The 19311-nt window shown below is 39.0% G+C and overlaps 1 protein-coding gene across 1 annotated transcript in view; it reads left to right on the top strand.

Annotated features, from left to right (window-relative positions):
• The first annotated feature begins 1046 nt into the window (after positions 1-1046).
• LOC127806532 (uncharacterized) overlaps positions 1047-19311 on the top strand; it is a 75368-nt gene continuing 57103 nt past the window's right edge. Inside the window, exons 1-3 of the mRNA XM_052343895.1 lie at positions 1047-1210; positions 1306-1361; positions 1431-1464. Of these exons, the coding sequence (XP_052199855.1) occupies positions 1072-1210; positions 1306-1361; positions 1431-1464 (229 nt within the window). The 5' untranslated portion in view covers positions 1047-1071. The remainder of the gene's footprint in view (positions 1211-1305; positions 1362-1430; positions 1465-19311) is intronic.

Raw genomic sequence — 19311 nt, 5'->3', positions numbered from 1 at the left:
ATATACAATTATAATATATATGAATAAATGAGTATTATATTTTCCTAAGACACTTGTATGGAAACTGATCCACCATGAATGCTTTGGGGGAAGACGTGTTAGTATTTTCATAAATAGTTTGAAATGTATAGTATTTTTTAAAATAAGTTTAATTGCTGTATTTAAAACTCTAAGAGGCTGTTTGGCTTATCGTTTTTAAGTAGAGTTTTTAAGTGAAATAGTTGTTAGTATAAAAGTTGTGTAATGTTTAAGTTGATAATGTGTTTGAAAAAATGTGTTTTTAAACTGTCAGTTAATAGTTATGTGTTTGATTTGTAAAAGTTGATAAGTTGCTAAAACTTGACAAAAAGACTAAAATATACATGATACTAAATAATACAAATAAAATTTATAATTTTTTTTTTTATAAAAAAATTTATAAATTAATTTCTAAATGTTAGATAAATTATACATATTTATTAAAAAATATATTGCTACAATATATATTACATCTTTTATTTTTTTTCTTAAAAAATATTACCATGAATATATATATACAATATATATGTATATATAATATATATGTACTCACCAGTTGCAGTCAATTGAGGAAGAAGAGGCAGCAGCGATGAAGGGTCAACGGCGCTGGGCGGTGGATCTAGATTTGGAAGAATGACCGGTGATGGCGCGTTGTGACGGTTCTACTGGGCGACTATGACAACGACAAATCTGAAGCAAAAGAGTGGAAACCTGAAGAAGATGATGGGAAAAGAGAGCTTCTGAGGATAGAATAATAGTTTTCTCGATCAACTTAACAGTTTTTTTTGCCAAAGCTGGGGGTACCAACTCTTCCAAAACGCTGTTATAATAGCTTTTCAGCCATATAGCATTTAAGCAATTATTCAAGTTAAATATTTAACTATCAGAAGCTGCATAGCTTATACGCTACTTGTATAGCTTATAAGCGGTGAAACCGCTGAGCCAAACAGTCTCTAAATTTGTCTTAACAAGGGCACCAGAGTAAATAACGTTAACTGTGGGGGTAAAAAACAGAAACACAAGAACTCTGCTGCGGGTGGAGAATACATATACATGATGCATACAATTTTCACCATCGAAACGAGGAAAGAGCATCTCCAAACCGAAGCTTTGAAAATGCTAATCCTTATCTGTGTTCTGCTTTCTATTGCTCTAATCGTCGCTATTTTCTTCAAATTCCTCAAAGCTGACGGTATATTCCCTTCGGATGTACCAATATACGTTCTTTGTAGGACAGCACTGAATTTTGTGCGTTTGTTTGTCTAATCCTCTGATACTTTTTCGCAGGGGATTTCACTTTGCTGTCCAAGAAGCAACCGAAGCGCGAAGAAATTGAAGACAAGGTTTGTATGATTTTGAACGTTCAAATGTATAAGGTTGATTTTCATTTGATAATGATGTTGAATGGCCAGGTTGTTTGGATCACTGGGGCCAGCCGCGGCATCGGTATGCTATTTACTAGTTTAATTTATTAGTTTTTTCAACTTAAAAGTTGCTTCGTATTAAATTTGATTAGTGTCCTGAAGTTACTTTCTGATATCTTGGAGCTCTTTCCTTGACTTGCCTGCAACTAGTATGGTTGTTTTTGTAGAATAAGTGTGCTCTTGGCAGACAATTGAACTGAGTAGATTGAATTCATTTGTGTACGAGTTATGTATATGTACTTGTGTATGTTTCACTTAGCAGATAGAGTAATCCTTGTTTTTATTTATTTTCGTTACTTCAGTTTATCCCCACATTCACTGCTATAGCCAATACTGGGGCAATAATCTAATAATAGCTAATTTTGTTTAAAAGATAGATAGGATATGGTACAAACTTTATAAACTAAGATAGCATATCTCCTATTATTTTACCTAAATTTCCGGAACCTCTTATTCTTTATCTTCTAAAGATTTTAGCACTGCTTATCTTCATCTTTATTCAAACAACACCACATCCATCACCGTGTCTATCATTAGCTAACTGAATACTCGTATTCTCTAACACCCCCCTCAAGCTGGTGAATAGATGTCTTTCATTCCCAGCTTGCTAATGAGTGATTCAAACCCTGGTCTTGACATGGTCTTTGTAAACACATTTGCCTCTTGACTAGCTGTAGGAAGATAGGTTAGTTTTATTCTTTCTTCTTCAATTTCCCTCTGTATAAACTTTTATCAATCCTGACATGCTTCATCTTGTCATGTTGTATGGAATTATTAACAATGCTTATAGCTGACTTCCTGTCACCATAAAACTTTGTTGGTAAGGTCAGGGGCATTTATAGGTCTTCCATCAACCTACTTAACCAAATTAACTCACAAATACCTTGAGCAATTTCCCTAAACTCTGCTTCTGCACTACTTCGTGCTATAACTGATTGTTTCTTACTCCTCCAAGTGACAAGGTTCCCCCATAGTTTAGTACAAAAACCTGATATTGATTGGCTATCCATCAAAGATCTTGCCCATCAATATTAGCAAATCCTTCAGCCCCTCTAGCATCCTCTTTTGGAATAATAATCCCTTCCCTAGTGTCCCCTTTAGGTATCTCAAAATGTGATAGACTGTAGCTAAGTGTTACTGAGTAGGTGAGTGCATGAATTGGCTCACAATACTCACATCATAGGCAATATCCGGGCGAGTGGGAGATAGATAAATTAGCCTCCCAATTAACCTTTGATACCTTCTTTTATCAATAGGGGGATCATTATCATTTATCCGGTATTTCTGGTTCCTCTCTAGAGGTGCATACATTGGCTTACAACCTAACATTCATGTATTTTTTAGAAGATCAAGAGTATATTTTCTTTGAGAAATTAGAATACCTTGTTTGCTCTTGGCCACTTCCATTCCCAGAAAGTATTTCATGGTCCCCAAGTCTATAACCTCAAATTCATCTTTTAATCTTTGTTTTAGTGCTACAATTTCCAGAATATCATCACCAGTGATAATTATATCATCTACATATACAATCAGAATAGATCTCTTGCCATTTGCTGCATGCTTAGTAAACAGTGTATGATCAGGTTCACCTTGTTTGTACCCAAACTTTATAAGTGTAGAGCTGAATTTCTTAAATCATGCTCTTGGAGATTGTTTTAACCCATAGAGAGATTGATACAGTTTGCATACCTTGCCAACTCTTTCTCCTTTCTCAAATCCTAGTGGAATCTTCATATACACTTCTTCTTCCAATTCCCCATTTAGAAAGGCGTTTTTTTATATCAAACTGAAATAATTCCCAATCCAAATTCATAGCAATAGACAACAACACTCTTATGGAATTCAATTTTGCTACAGGAGCAAAAGTCTTCTCATAGTCTATCCCATAGGTTTGAGAATATCCTTGGGCCACCAATCTTGCTTTGTACTTGTCTATGCTCCCATTTGACCTGTATTTGATAGTAAAAACCCATTTGCAGCCTATAATTTTCTTGTCCTTGGGAGGTTCTACAATATCCCATATGTGGTTGCCAATAAGAGCTTTCGTTTCTTCCATAACAACTTCCTTCCACTTAGGATCATTCAAAGCCTCCTAAATATTTTGAGGGACAACCACTCCATCAATTGTTGTGGTAAAGACCCTGAATTGTGAAGACAATCTAGAATATGTTAAGTAATTAGAGATGGGATACTTAACACAAGACCTTACCCCTTTTCGAATAGCAATAGGAATGTCCAGATCACTATTGGCTTCAGTGTGTTCCTCAGTTGTTGGACCATTCTCTGGTTCTAACAATTGGTTGAGTTGAGGAGTAGGACATTTGGGTCTCCTTGAATAAACATTTGTGGGTTTTTCTGAATATAATCCTCCTCCTGGACTAGTCATCATTGGCTTAGCTGGTTGAATGGGTTGGTGGACTGGTAAAGGGTTCGGAAAGGTAGTGGAGTCAATGTTGGCTGATTCAAATGTTGCTGGTTGGGAATGATCAGCTACAACTGTTTGGATCAGATCAGTATTTTGAAGGGGATGAGATTGAAGAAACTGGAACTTCTTGTTCCTTCTTTTTCTTAGTCTCAATCCGAGAGAAAAGATTACATTATATACACAAACTTCCGCAAAGAATTCCTAAAAAATCTCCTAGTCTTTAGCTTCTAGATATTAGGATGAGGACTCCTAATTTTTAGGCCTAGATTATACACTAGATTACAACAATGCATTAGATAAACAAAATACATGAACAGATGAATAAGAAGATATGTCCAAAGATGATAAACTCTGCTTCCAGATAAGATGATAAGCTACAGCCGTCCATTCTACATTCACGGTACTAGTAGTTAGAAAGCATGTAGGACATTGTGATGCATAGCTGTAATTCTACACTCCCCCTCAAGCTGGGCTATGTATATCAAGTATACCCAGTTTGGATTTCAGTTTCTCAAAGGTCTGTCTTGGTAACGCCTTTGTTATAATATCCGCAGTCTAAGACACAGTTGGAATATAAATCAAGTTCACTGTACCAGCTTCCACCTTTTCTTTATTAAAGTGTTGATCCAATTCTATGTGCTTGGTTCGATCATAATGGACTGGGTTCTTTGCAATACTTATTGTGGCCCTGTTATCACATAATAATCTCATAGACATATTGAGTTGCATTTTTAGCTCCCTTAGCAGCCTCATAAGCCATATTCCTTCACATATTCCACGATACATGGCCTAATATTCTGCTTTAGCACTACTCCTTGCAACCATTGACTATTTTTTGCTCCTCCATGTAACAAGATTTCCCCAAACATAGGAACAATAGCCTGTTGTAAATCGACGGTCACTTATGGAACCAACCCAGTTTACATCAGTGAACACATCTATTCCTTTTTTTTCTGTTTTCTTGAAGTACAAGCCCTCTCCTAGATTCCTTTTTAGATACTGAAGAATTCGATGAACAGCCTTAAGATGCACTTTTGTTGGATTATTCATGCTTCAGCTTACCATGTCCATTGCAAATCCGATGTCAGGTTGGGTATGGGAGAGGCAGATGAGCTTTCCCACAAACCGTTGGTATCTCACTTTATCTGTTAAACTATCTCCTTGAATTTCATCAAACTTGTAGGCTGCATCCATTGGAGTTTCAGCTGGTTTGCACCCAATCATACCCATCTCCTTTAACAAGTCTAGTACGTATTTCCTTTGGGTAACAGAAATTCCCCTTTTTGATCGAGCTATTTCCATCCCGAGGAAGTACTTTAGGAATCGCAAGTCTTTTACTTCAAATTCCTTTGCTAGCAGCTTCTTTGCATTACTAATTTCCTCATTGTAATCTCTTGTGATAATTATATCATCCACATACACAATAATAATAGCCCTTTTTCCTTCCTTTGAAAATTTCACAAATAAGGTATGATCAGATTGGCATTGGAGGAAATCATACCTTTTTAGAACTCTGGTGAGCCAGTCGAACCATGCTCTTGGAGATTGCTTGAGCCCGTATAATGGTTTTCTAAGTTTGCATACTGTCCCATCCTTGGTTATCGAATCCTGGAGGTATTTCCATATACACGTCCTCTTCCAAGTCACCATTTAAAAAGGTATTCTTGATGTCGAGTTGGTGAAGTGGCCAATCCAAGTTTGTTGCTAAGGTAAGTAGGTAAGTAGGACTCGAACTGAATTTAATTTGGCTACTGGAGCAAATCTCTCATCGTAGTTTATTCCATAAGATTGGGTGAATCCTTTGGCAACTAGTCGGGCCTTGAATTGGTTTAAACTTCCATCAACATTATATTTAATTGTAAAAATCCACTTGCAACCAACTGGTTGTTTACCTTTGGGGAGGTCAGTTATCACCCAGGTGCCATTCTTCTCAAGAGCTGTAATTTCATCCATCACTGTCATCTTCCACTTAGGTTCCATTAGAGCTTCATAAATATCCTTTGGAATTTGCACATTGTCCAATTTAGTAGAAAATGCACGAAAATTGAGTGATAATTTTTCATATGAGACAAATTTCGCTATTGGATGCTGGGTACAGGATCTGACTCATTTCCTCAGGGCTATAGGCATGTTTAAATCAGCTAAGGTCTCCTGTACTTGGGTTTCAATGTTAGATTTAGGAGCAGGAGCAGAAAGTGTATTACCTGTATCAACTTCAGGAGGTTTAGAATTTGGAGTTGATTCTTGGTCAGTGATCGGAATGTTGCAGTTCTCTACTTTCCCTTGAGTTTTCTGATGCCTTGAATACACAACCATCTCCTTAAGATCACTGGAAGACTAAAGCTAAGGGGTTATAAAGGTAGGTTGAAGATCCAAAAACTGATATTCCTCGTGAGGGTGATGCTCCCCCTGAATATTAGTTTTGGTGTAAAATGGCTGATTTTCGAAGAAGGTAATATCCATAGTGTTGTAAAATTTTCTGGTGGCTGGAGAATAGCATTTATAACCCCGTTGATGAGATGAATAGCCAAGAAAGACACACTTAAAAGATTTTGGATTGAGTTTGCTTCACTGTGGCTGAGTATTATGAATAAATGCAGTGCACCCAAATACTTTCAGTGGAATGGAGGAGAGTAATTTAGTGTGAGGATAGGTTTTAAGAAGAGTTTGAGATGGGGTTTTGAAGTTCAACACACGGGAAGACATTCGGTTTATAAGGTAGGTGGCAATGAGGACTGCTTCACTCCAAAAATGTTTAGGGATGTTGGATGCCAACATAAGAGATCTAGTGACTTCCAATAGATGTCTATTTTTCCTTTCGCAACTCCGTTTTGTTGTGGAGTGTCAACACAAGAAGTTTGGTGAACAATACCATGTTTGGATAGGTAGGCTGAAATGGAATACCGTGTTAAGGCTAGAATGGAAGTACTCCCGTTGTCAGTTTTGAACACTTGAATCTTGGTTTGAAACTGATTCATGATCATGCTGTGGAAGTGTTCAAAAATACTTCCAAGCTCTGATTTCTCTTTCATTAGGAATGCCCAAGTGAGTCTAGTGTGGTCATCGATGAATGTGACAAACCACTTAGTATTGATGATATTGTGGACCCTAGATGGTCCCCAAATATCACTATGTATCATAGAAAAAGGATGTGAGGATTTGTAAGAACGATTAGGATATGTAGCACAAGTATGCTTAGAAAGTTGACAAATCTCACATTGATAAAGCACAACCTTCTTATTGAGTAATGAGGGAAATAATTTCTTGAGATACATAAAATTTGGATGTCCTAATCGATAATGCCACAACATGGCTGGATAAGGTATGTGAAAGAACAAGAATTAATCTTTCATATTAGAAAACTAATTAATACAATCTTACTTATAATACACACTCCTATTCAACCTCCTAACAATTCTCCTAATATATAGGAGTTGATTACTCTCCTTTAAATTAGGACCCCTACTAGATTACAACACAACTCAAAATAAATCCAACTGCCAATACTCCCCCTCAAATGGATGTCCCACATTCCTAGCTTACTTACTAGATCTTCAAATCTTTTTACTGGCAAGACTTTTGTCAATATATTAGCAACTTGTTCCTCTGATAGAACATATGGCAGGTGAATGAGTCCAGCTTCCAACTTCTCTTTTATGAAGTGGCTGTCTATCTCAACATGCTTAGTCCGGTCATGTTGGACTGGATTATGTGCTATACTGATTGTTGATTGGTTATCACACCATAACTTAACTGTGTCTTGGACTGAAATTCTTAGATCATCAAGAACAATTCGTAGCCATAGAATTTCACATAGAGCAAGGGCCATAGCCCTAAATTCTGCCTCTGCACTTGATCTTGCCACAACACTTTGCTTCTTGCTTCTCCAGGACACCGGATTCCCTCCTTGGAATACACAGTAGCCACTTGTAGATCTTTTATCAGTCATGGACCTTGCATAATTTGCATCTGAAAAATCTTGAATGTTCAATTTATTTCCTGTTTTAAATAGGATCCCTTTACTTGGAGTAGCCTTGAGATAACACAAGATTTTTCTAATGGCTAGCATATGCTCCTCAGTTGGGCTGTGCATGAATTGACTTACCAAGCTGACAGGAAAGGCAATATCTGGTCTTGTATTAGAGAGATATATCAATCTTCCAACTAGTCGCTGATACCTTCCTTTGTCTATAGACTTGTTAGTAGGGTTGTTCCATAGCTTGCAGTTAGGTTCAATAGGAATTTTTGCCCCTTTTCCTCCAATCAATCCTGTTTCAGCCAATAAATCAAGCACATATTTCCTTTGAGAGAGAAAAATACCTGCCTTAGAATAAGCTACTTCAATTCCTAAAAAATACTTGAGCACACCTAGGTCTTTGATTTCAAATTCCTTAGCTAGCCTTTCTTTAAGCTTTGCCTGTTCTCCTTCATCATTGCCAGTTACTATCATGTCGTCCACATATACCAGTAGCACAGTAACCTTTCCTCCTGTCGAGTGTTTGATGAATAAGGTATGGTCTCCCATACTTTGACTGTAACCGATAGTATGCATGGCTTTAGATAACTGCCCAAACCAAGCCCTAGGGGATTGTTTGGGCCCATATAAGGCCTTATTTAGTCGACATACCTTCCCACTGAGTCCCTCATGAAATCTTGGTGATAAATTCATAAACACTTTCTCTTCTAAATCTCCATGGAGAAACGCATTTTTAACATTTAGTTGTTGTAAATTCCACCCAAATGAGGCTGCCAATGACAGGAGAATACGAATTGTGGTCATTTTTGCCACTGGTGCAAACGTCTCGAGGTAGTCAATCCCATATGATTTAGTGTAGCCTTTAGCTACCAGCTTTGCCTTATATCTCTCAAGTGTCCCATCGGCCTTATACTTGACATTAAAAACCCATCTACACCCCACTGGATTAACTCCCTTAGGTCTGTCCACAATATCCCATGTATGGTTCCTTTTTAAAGCCCTCATTTCCTCAAGCATAGCAAGCTTCCAATTCTGATTTTTCAGAGCCTCAATTACTGATTTTGGAATGATAATTGAATCTAGAGTATGGTTTTGGGAGAGGTGATGATAGGATAGGTAATTGGCCATTGGGTGTTGGGTGGTGTAGCTTCTAACTCCCTTCCTAAGAGCTATGGGAAGATCGATATCATCAAGGATTTGGCCGGTAGAGGCTGGAGGTATTGTTTGCATGTGATCCTGGCTTTGAATGGGAGAGGAGTTTGGAGCTTGCTGGTCGTCTAGGCTTGGCTGTTTTCATTTATATACATAGGGAGACCACCCGTTGTATCTTTCTTACAGTTGTTCGCAGGCTTCTTGCTCATCAAATTTGGCTTGATCATTACCATGGTTAAGGTTGTTTGAGTGCTGGGGAGATGGACTGGTTGTAGGATCAAGATTAAAGGTGTGACTAGGCTGATTGGAGATCGAATGAGGATCAACATTAAGCTGAAAAGTGGATTGGGAAGATGGTAGAGGAAAGAAGATGTCACTCGGGTCACCATAGGAAGTCTCCCCCTGGTGACCAGCTTGGGTAGAGCCAAAGAATGGAGTAGTCTTGACAAATGTGACATCCTTAGAGACATAGAGCTTGCGAGTGGGAGGATTTATATCCTTTTTGTGTGGGGGAATACCCAAGAAAGACACACTTCACAGCTCTTGAATCAAGTTTATCTCGAGAGGATTTGGAAATATGAACGAAGGAAACACACCCAAATACTCTAAGAGGAAGAGTGGTGTGGAAATTAGAGCCAGGAAAGTGAGTAGTGAGGTAAGAAAGAGGACTTTGTTGGTTTAGAACTTTGGTAGGCATGCGGTTAATAAGAAATGTGGCCGTAAGGGCGGCCTCCCCCCAAAAGAGTTTAGGAACGGTATGATGGTGAAGCAATGCTCGAGCTACATTAAGTAGATGTCTCATCTTCCTTTCAGCTACTTCATCTTGTTGTGGAGTATCCACACAGGAAGATTCATGAACAATCATTTCTTGTAGAAAAAAGTGGTTCATATAAGAGTTAAAATAATCTTGAGCATTGTCGGTTCGAAATATCTTTATGGGAGTTCCAAATTGAGTCGTTATCATTTTACAGAAGCTTGGTAAGACTGTTTGGATGGCTGCTTTGTCTTTTAGCAAAAAAATCCATGTCATTCGAGTACAATCATCAATAAATGAGATAAACCAACGTGCCACAGAATAGGTAGGAATTTTGCAAGGACCCTATACATCAGAATGAATTAATGCAAATGGAATAGAATGGAGTTTATTGCTAATTGGGTAAGACACACGATATTGTTTGGATATAACAGATACATCACAATGAAGAGTACTAGGATCTAAAGAAAGAAATAAAATAGGAAACATAGATTTCAATAAAGAAAATGGTGGGTGACCCAACTGGTAGTGATGCAGCCAGATTTGGTGATAGTTGGCTGTAATTTGAGAGGAGCAAGCCACTGGTTGCTGGTTCTTTGCTGCTTTCCTTGTCAAGCAATACAACCCATTTGTTTCCCTAGCAGCCCCAATCCTCCTCTTGGTTTTCATTGCCTGAAACTCAAACACATTAGTAGAAAAAACAGCATGGCAGTGTAGGTTTCTTGTGAGTTGAGAGATAAAGAGGAGGTTGGCTGATAATTGGGGCACATGGAGAACATGGTTAAGGGTTATGTTTGGGCTTTGATAAACATTGCCATGTCCGATTATAGGGACTATTTTTCCATTAGCAATGCAGATTTGTTAGGTGTCATATGGTCTGTAGCTCCGGAATCCAAGATCCAAGTATCATTCCTATCAGTGTTTGATGCTGGAAAAATTACAGAATAAGCAAACTTACCTGAGGGCTTACCGGAAGAAGACTGATGAGCTAAGGAGCAGCTGCCATTATCTTGTATGGTCTTCAAAAAAGATTTCAGTTTGTTGATTTCCTCACTGTTGAGACTGAACTAAAATTTTCCTCCAGCTTTTCCATAGTTCCATCCTCTTCTTGTCCCTTGTGTGATAGATAGGATTGAGTGTTAGGCCGAGTAATTGTGCTTGGGAATCCTCCCATTTTGCTTAGGACTGCTTCTTTTTCGTGGAGCTTGAAGCAATTATCTCGAGTATGCCGAGGTTTCTTGCAATATGTACACCAAAGTCCCTCTCTGTTGTTAGGCCACTCTTGTGCCCCTGATTTTCCACCTCTTTGTCTAGATCCTTCTCCTTTGTTTGACACTAAAGCTAATCCATCAGTGAATTCCCCCTGCAGCATCATTGCTCGCCTGTTTTCCTCACTTCTTACCATTGCAAATACCTCATTGAGTGAGGGCAATTTCTCTCAGCCAAGAATTTGCACCCTTACTTGATCAAAAACCGAGTTAAGGCCAGCCAAAAATTCAACAATTCTATCCCTTTCCATGATCTTATTAAGGGTTGCAGCATCAGCACTGCACACCATCTTAATTTTTTGGTATTGATCCAATTCTAACCACAAGCCATTCATGCTATTGTAGTACTCTGTAACAGTCATTCATCCCCCATTGTTTAGTACTACTTATCTTGATTTTAACTTCATATATAACTGATGCATCTTGCACTTTAGAGTAGGTTTGCTTAGCTACTTCCTAGATTTCCCTAGCAGTAGTTAGAAACATATAATTCCTACTTACATTAGGTTGCATGGCATTCCATAGCCACGACATAATAAGAGAATCCTCTATATCCCATACCTGGAAATTGGGATCCGTTGTTGCCGGAGGAAGAGACGTAAGATGGCTGAGTTTTCCTCTACCTTTGAGAAAAGTTTGAATCAGCTGCGCCCATCGGAGGTAGTTTTTACCATCCAATCGATAGGGTAGTAGCATTCCAGGAAGCTCACTTACTCCTGCCCCAAAACCGGTACCATCACTCGAACTAACACCTGTTACATAATTTTCAGTGGCTGCTTCTCCACCGTTCCTACTGGAATCTGATTTTTCTGCCATTCCTTTGCTAGAGACAACTTGCAGTGATCAAGGCTGAAGATAGGGGCAGTAATTAAGGCTGAGTGGATGAACAAGGAAGCAACAATCAAGGCTGAAGATAGGGTTGGATGGAGGCAGCAGTTGCTGTTTCAGATCTGGTGGCAGTGGAAGAGAACAATGCGATTGCGGTGGAAATAGAGAGAGGAGAAGAAGGCGGTAGGAGACGCGACGGCACTGGGCGGCGAGCGGCGGCTAGAATGAGCAATTGAGGAATTGATTTTGGAATTGGATGGAGAAGGCGCATGCAACCAAGGACGCAACAAGCCAAGGCGCACATAGCAGCAGCCAAGGAAGCACAGTAGCGCGGTAGGCAATCTGCTCACATGAGGAGGTGTAGTAGATGCGGTTATGGCTGGGCGGCTGAAGGCCAAACAGCGATGAAGGCCAAATAGGGTAAAAACAAGACCCTAGACAACTGGCTCAGATACCATGTGAAAGAATAAGAATTAATCTTTCATATTCAAAAACTAATGAATACAATCTTACTTATAACACACACTCCTAATCCTTGAAGAATTCTAAGACTATTCAACCTCCTAACAATTCTCCTAATATATAGGAGTTGATTACTCTCCTATAAATTAGGACCCCTACTAGATCACAACATAACTCAAAATGAATCCAACTACCAACAGGGTATTTAAGCTAGAGTTTAGTGCATTACATGGTTTTGAAACTGATTGTGATAGTTGAACATCTTCAACTCGAAGTAGGCAGAGCCCTGCACACATCTTAGCACTGCCAATCTTCTTCTCTGAGTCTGATTCCTGAAATTCACACAAGTTAGAAGAGAATTTAGTGATACAGTTTCTTTGTTTTGTTAGTTTACTCACTGAAAGTAAGTTACAATTGAGATTGGGGACATAAAGAACTGGTTCAAGGTTAATTCTCCCATAAACCATAGCAGATCCTATGCCTTTTACTTGGGATAGAGTTCCATCTGCTATGCGGACAATATACTTACTATCAGGACAAGGAGTATACTTGTTAACCAAAGATATATCTCTTGTCATATGATCTGTTACACCCAAGTCAACTATCTAGGCCTTTGGATTTTCTTGTTGGACACTTAGGGCATGAAGGAAGTTACCTTTTGAGGCTAGCTTACCAGATCCAGTAGCAATATTTTGAAGAGTTTGTTGCAGTATCTTTTGAAGGGCTTCAAGTTGTTCTTTACTGAATGGATTGGCCTCAGCATTTATTTGTGATTCACCAATATTCCCACGTCTTTCTTTCTCTTGGGTTGGTTTCCAGTTTGCTGGTTTGCCATGAAGCTTCCAGCATATGTCCTTAGTTTGCCCAACTTTCTTACAGTGTTGGCACACTGGTCTTTTCTTCTGCTGTTTGTCATGATTGGAGGAATTTCCTTGGACTACCATGATAGGGTTCTCAGTTGGGAGAAACGGGTGCTGTGATCCCAGCATTAGTTTCTTTCTGCTTTCCTCCCTACGGACTTCTGAGAAGACTTCCTTGACACTAGGGAGTGGCTAAATACTCAGTATTCTTCCCCTCACATCATCCAAATCTTTGTTGAGTCTAAGGAGGAATTAGTAGACTTGATCTTTTTCAACAATCTTCTTGTATTGTTGAGCATCTTCTGAGCACTTTCACGATTTTTCTTCAAGAATATCCAACTGCTGCCATTGGCGAGTTAAAGCATTGAAATAGTCTGTTACAAACATATCTCTTTGCCTTAATTCATGAAGCACACTCTTTATTCCGAACACTTCCAAAGTATTATCAAAATTGGAATAAGTCTCCTTAACTGCATCCCATATCTCCTTTGTGGTTTTATAATATAGGAAGTTCTCTCCTGTTGCATTCGTCATGGAGTTTATCAACCATGACATGAGCATGTTGTTTTCTACCTTCCAAATCTTGTAGGTAGGATTGGTTTCTTGAGGTTGCACATCGGTTCTGGTGAGGTAATCTTCCTTGCCTCTTCCACCGACGAACAACATGACTAATTGTGACCAATGGATGAAGTTCTGGCCATTCAATTTGTGTCTAGTAATCTGAAGAATAGGACCTTCAGGGATGCTGGACATGGGGACGACCATTCCTCCGGATTCGGACATTACTTCAGATGCTGAAGTCTCGCCTTTGTTAGCTATGATGGCTTATTAGAAACAAGCATGCAATGGATTAGATTTACTGCTCTGATACCATGAAGAAACTGGAACTTCTTGTTCCTTCTTTTTCTTAGTCTCAATCCGAGAGAAAAGATTACATTATATACACAAACTTCCGCAAAGAATTCCTAAAAAATCTCCTAGTCTTTAGCTTCTAGATATTAGGATGAGGACTCCTAATTTTTAGGACTAGATTATACACTTACAAGAATGCATAAGATAAACAAAATACATGAACAGATGAATAAGAAGATATGTCCAAAGATGATAAACTCTGCTTCTAGATAAGATGATAAGCTACAGCCGTCCATTCTACATTCACGATACTAGCAATTAGAAAGCATGTAGGACATCATGATGTATAGTTGGAATTCTACAAAGATAATAGGAAGAGAAATGTGCATTGATACTCTGGGATCCTAGTGGCTTTCTTCCCTTTGTAAAGAGGTACTTGGGTAATAGAATTCATCTTCAACAAATGTTACATCACAAGAAACAAAAACCTTTTGTGATAAAGAACACTAACATTTGTATCCTTTTTGGGTAGGGCAATGGCCAATAAAGATGCACTTGAGGGCTTTTAGTTCAAGTTTGTGTTGGTTAGGACTGGTTTGATGAACATACGCAATGTAGCCAAAAACTTTAGGGGAGAGAGAGCTTAGGATTTGGACATGAGGGAAAATGGTCATGAGATTGTGCAAGGGAGTCTGATAGTTGAGGCTTTGGAAGGCAGTCGATTGATTAAGAGATTGTTTGAACAACTTCTCCCCAATACCTGTTAAGAGTGGAACTGGTGAACATTAAGGATCTAGCCACTTCAAGGAAATGATGATTTTTCCTCTTAGTCACCCCAATTTGTTGAGGAGGATAGGGGCACGTGCTTTGATGAAAAATCCCAATGGTGGTGAGGTATTGGGTAAAAGGATAAGAGAAATACTCACGGCCATTGTCAGTCCTAAAAATACAAATAGAGGACTAAAACACACTAAGAATTAGTTTGTGAAAGTTTTGAAAAATAGCACATACCTTAGATTTTTCTTTTATGAGATATACCCAACGAACCCTAGTATGGTCGTCAATAAATGTTACAAACCATTAGGCACCAGACAAACTTGGAATTCTTGTTGGTCTCAAAATTTCACTATGTATCAAGTGAAAAGGTTTGGAAGGTGTGTAAGGATGAGCTTGATAAGTGTTGGCTGTTTGTTTGGCAAGAATGCAATATTCGCAATGAAGCACTACCTTTTCTTTATTGATGAGTAAATCTGGATACAAACGTTTCAAATACGAAAAATTTGGATGACTAAGGCATTTGTGGCATAATAAAATCTCAAAATTAGTACTAACAATAAAAGAAAGCTTTTGTGTTGACTGATTAGGAGGAGCCCTGTTTTATGAAACCCAATAGAGTCCATCCTTTTCCTCAGCACAGCCAATCATTTTTCCTGAGGATCAGTTCTGAAAAATACAATGAGAAGGAAAGAAGATTACAATGCAATCCATGTCCTTTGTTAATTTGCTAATTGACAGCAAATTACACTTCAAATTTGGAACATATAGGACAGATTTAAGTTGCAAACCAGATACATAAACATTCCCTTACCTCATAACTGAAGACATAGTACCATCTGCCATCAAAACTGTCAATTCCTTATCTCTAGGCTGAAATTGCTTAAATGTAGTTGTAGACCCAGTCATATGGTCAGATGCACCGGTGTCTACAATCCAGCAACTTTCATTCACTTTTCTAGATAATAAGGAGTATTTCAGATTACCTTTTTGGGCCACAGATGCTGAGGGATTAGTTGCTAAAGTATCTGAATCCTTTGCAAGATGAGTACCATTCAATAGCTTCTGTAGGAACTTCACTTGTTTAGTAGTTAGATTCAAGTTCATACCTCTTTCAGGTGTAGGAGCAATTGCTATTGTATAAGCTGGCCTTTCTTTCTTTTCTCCCTTTTATTCCTTGGCTTCCAATTTGCCAGCTTCCCATGCAATTTCCAGCAAGTATCTTTTGTGTGATAGGGCCTATTACAATGCTCACACCACTGTTTGTCACTAGGATTCTCTTCTCTTTTGGTTGTTGCAAGGGCAGAGCTTGCACTTGGTTCTGCTGCTGTAAGCATCACTCGTTTCCTACTTTCTTCCCTTCTAACCTTTGCAAACACTACCCAGAGGGATGGAAGTGGTTTGGTACCAAGGAGGCGGCCATAGACCTCATCTAAGTCAGAATTGAGGCCTTGGAGAAAGTTAAAAATCCTTTCTTTCTCCAGCATCTTGCTTTATTTTTGGTTGTCAGTAGAACACTCCCAACTTGGATCATAGAAAAGATCCATCTCCTGCCATAATTCCATCAAGGTATTGAAGTATTTAGAACACCAAGATTACCTTGTGTAGTGGTTCTAATGGCTGATCTGACTGGGCTGTGTTTTCAAGATCAAAATAAATCTCTTGGAAAGCATCCCACACTTCCTTAGCAGTCTTGTGGAAGAGATATGTGTGACCAATCTTTGGCTTCATTGAGTTTATAAGCTAGGCCATGATTATTGAATTCTCTGCCTCCCATCTTTGATAGTCCGTTGTGTCCTTTGGTGGAGTTGAAACAACTCCTGATAAGTAGCCAAACTTACCCTTGCCTTTAATTACCAACATAACAGATTGAAGCCATTTCCGGAAATTTCTTCCATTCAATCTGTGTTATGTAATCTGCAAGGTGTGGCTATTAATTGATAGAGGAACAACTGGAATTGCTGCAGGTTGAGGGTTTGGACTGAGAGAGGATTCTGCAGTTGCATGAGCTGCAGTCTAAGGGTTGGAGGCGGCCGTAATATCTGAATATTCGAGCTAGGTTGAACCAGGCTCTGATACCATGAACAAAATAGGATAATCCTAAGTAGAAACCTTAGGTACGAACTGAGTTTAGAGGAAAAATCAAACTCATAGTTTACATTGAATGTAGAACCTGTATTTATACAAGAATGATGCTACGTTGCTGATCCTAATCTGCAGGGAATACAATCCAAATTTGAATAGGTTTCATAGATAGGATATGGTACAAACTTTAAAAACTAAGATAGCATATCTCCTATTATTTTTCCTAAATTTCCGAAACCTCTTCTTTCCTTATCTTCTCAAGATTTTAGCACTGCTTATCTTCATCTTTATTCAAACGGCAACGTCTATCACCGTGTCCATCATTAGCTAGCTGAATACTCGGATTCTCCAACAGAAGTCATTGGATGAAAATTTGGTATGTCTTATCATGCGGCTTGTTGATCTAACCTTGCATTCATCTGTGCTATTTGGGCTGTACTATTTATACTTGTGAGTACCCATTCATTGTCAAGCATGTCACTTAGTCTCAATTGGACCATAGTTACTAGGAACGTGGTACATTCTAGGATGTGGTAAGGAACAAGTATGAGGTATATTAGTATGCTAATTTCATGATATGGAGAGGTTAGGCTTTATTGGTTTGTTATTTGGGGTCATGGTATGCTTTATAGTCATACTCGAGTCAAGATTTATTAGATTGATACTTTGCAAAAGTTGTTTGTTTTGTTTTATTTTGAATTCTTTTTTATGTTCTTGTACAACTTGTGGGATATGAAATTAGGTTTGAATATAATTCAAAATGCAACGGAACAGTGTTCTAAAAAGCGCTAGTCGGCCGGCAGACCGGCGCCTAAAAAATTTAATTTTTTAATTTTTTTTCTTAATATATTCTCTCTCACTCCTCCTCGGGCAAATTTTAGCGCTTTCTCTCTCTCTCTCTCACTCCCCCACCCCACCCCCCGTCCCCCAAATTTCAGCACTCTCTCTCTCTCTCTCAAACTTGCCTCCTTCAATCACAGCGATGGTCACTTGCCTCTTTCGATCACATCGCTGCCCCCTGTTCGTTGTTTTACCACAGGTAAGCCCGAAGGCTATTCCCGTCCCTGTCAAGCGGCGGCAGAGGCGACGGCGACAACGAGATCTACGGCGACAACGAGATCTAATAGAGGCGACGACGATGACGACTCTGCAATAGACAGTCGGTGGCGGTGCGCGCAAGAGAGAAGGGGAAATCGACGAGAGAGAAGGGGTAACGGGTAAGGGGAAACAAAAACCCTAATAAATTTATACTAAATCGATTCACGCGGCCCAGGTGATTCACGTGGCTGAGGTGGCTGATTAGGCCATAATCGGCCAGGCAGTTCACGCGACTAGGTGTCTGCCTTGGCCGCCTAGGTGCCACCCGGTACCGATTAGTCGGGCCGGTGCTTAAGGGGGTCGATTTGGCCACAATCACGGCGGCCAGCGACCGCCTAGCGCCTCGGCGGTCGCTTAGGCCGCGTTTTAGTTCACTACAACGGAATATACAAGAAAGTGAGGTAGGTAAGTTTTCTTTTCTCTAATTGTCTTTGAAAATTAGTCTGACTTTGTTTCATCCCTAGTTTTTAGTTTTTTCAACTAAACTCTTGCATTACTTGGGATCCCTAATCTTGGGAATCCAAATTGCATTCCATGTGATCTTGGGATGCAAAAGAAACCCCATTTCGGATCATAGTTCCAAGGGGTGGGAGGGCACCTAATAACCATGAATTAGACAACTTGTTTTGCTTGGATCTCTCCAACTCTATTCTTGCTCAGACCAAGTAGGACGATCATTTTCATTCAAGAAGCTTTGCGTACTGGAGTGAGCTTTCTCTACTTAGAATATTGACTAAGATCAAGATTATTTGAAGTGACATGTCTTCCTTGGGTCACCTCTTCCTTGCATTAGGAGTTTCCTCCAACACAATATGTTTGCCTTTATTGAGTTAGGTGATGAAGCTTCATGGTCAAGCTAATAGATTGCAACATGATGAAGGAATAGTATAATACCAATTAACATGGTACCAATTGCTACATAACTTGTCATGGTATCACATTAAAGGAGAAAAAGCATTACAGTATTTTATATACTCTTGCTCATGATAAAACAAAATACTAGGATGATTAAACTTTGAGAATGTAGAACCCTCATCGGTCTATAAGATGCCTTCCGCATTGCTTACCAATCCCATTAGCAATGAGGATTTTGTACCATGGTAGAGAGAGATTTCAAACTATTTCTTTGGCCAAATGTCCTTTCTTCCCCTATAGGTTTCTTTAAGCATGTTTTGAACCTTTACTTTTGGAGGTCATCCCAAGACATTCCATAGTGGCTAGTTAGTAATTCATTCTTGAATAAGAAAGATTGATTCAACTAGAAAGCCTAGAGAGTCAATCCTGAGGGACCTGATAGAACTTGTGAGAATGGAATCATTTCATTCATATCTTACA

The sequence above is a fragment of the Diospyros lotus genome, chromosome 7 (genome assembly GCF_014633365.1).
Source record: "Diospyros lotus cultivar Yz01 chromosome 7, ASM1463336v1, whole genome shotgun sequence".
Lineage (NCBI taxonomy): Eukaryota > Viridiplantae > Streptophyta > Magnoliopsida > Ericales > Ebenaceae > Diospyros > Diospyros lotus.
The sequence above is the reverse complement of the archived record's forward strand: the minus strand, read 5'-3'. Positions and strand labels throughout refer to the sequence as shown.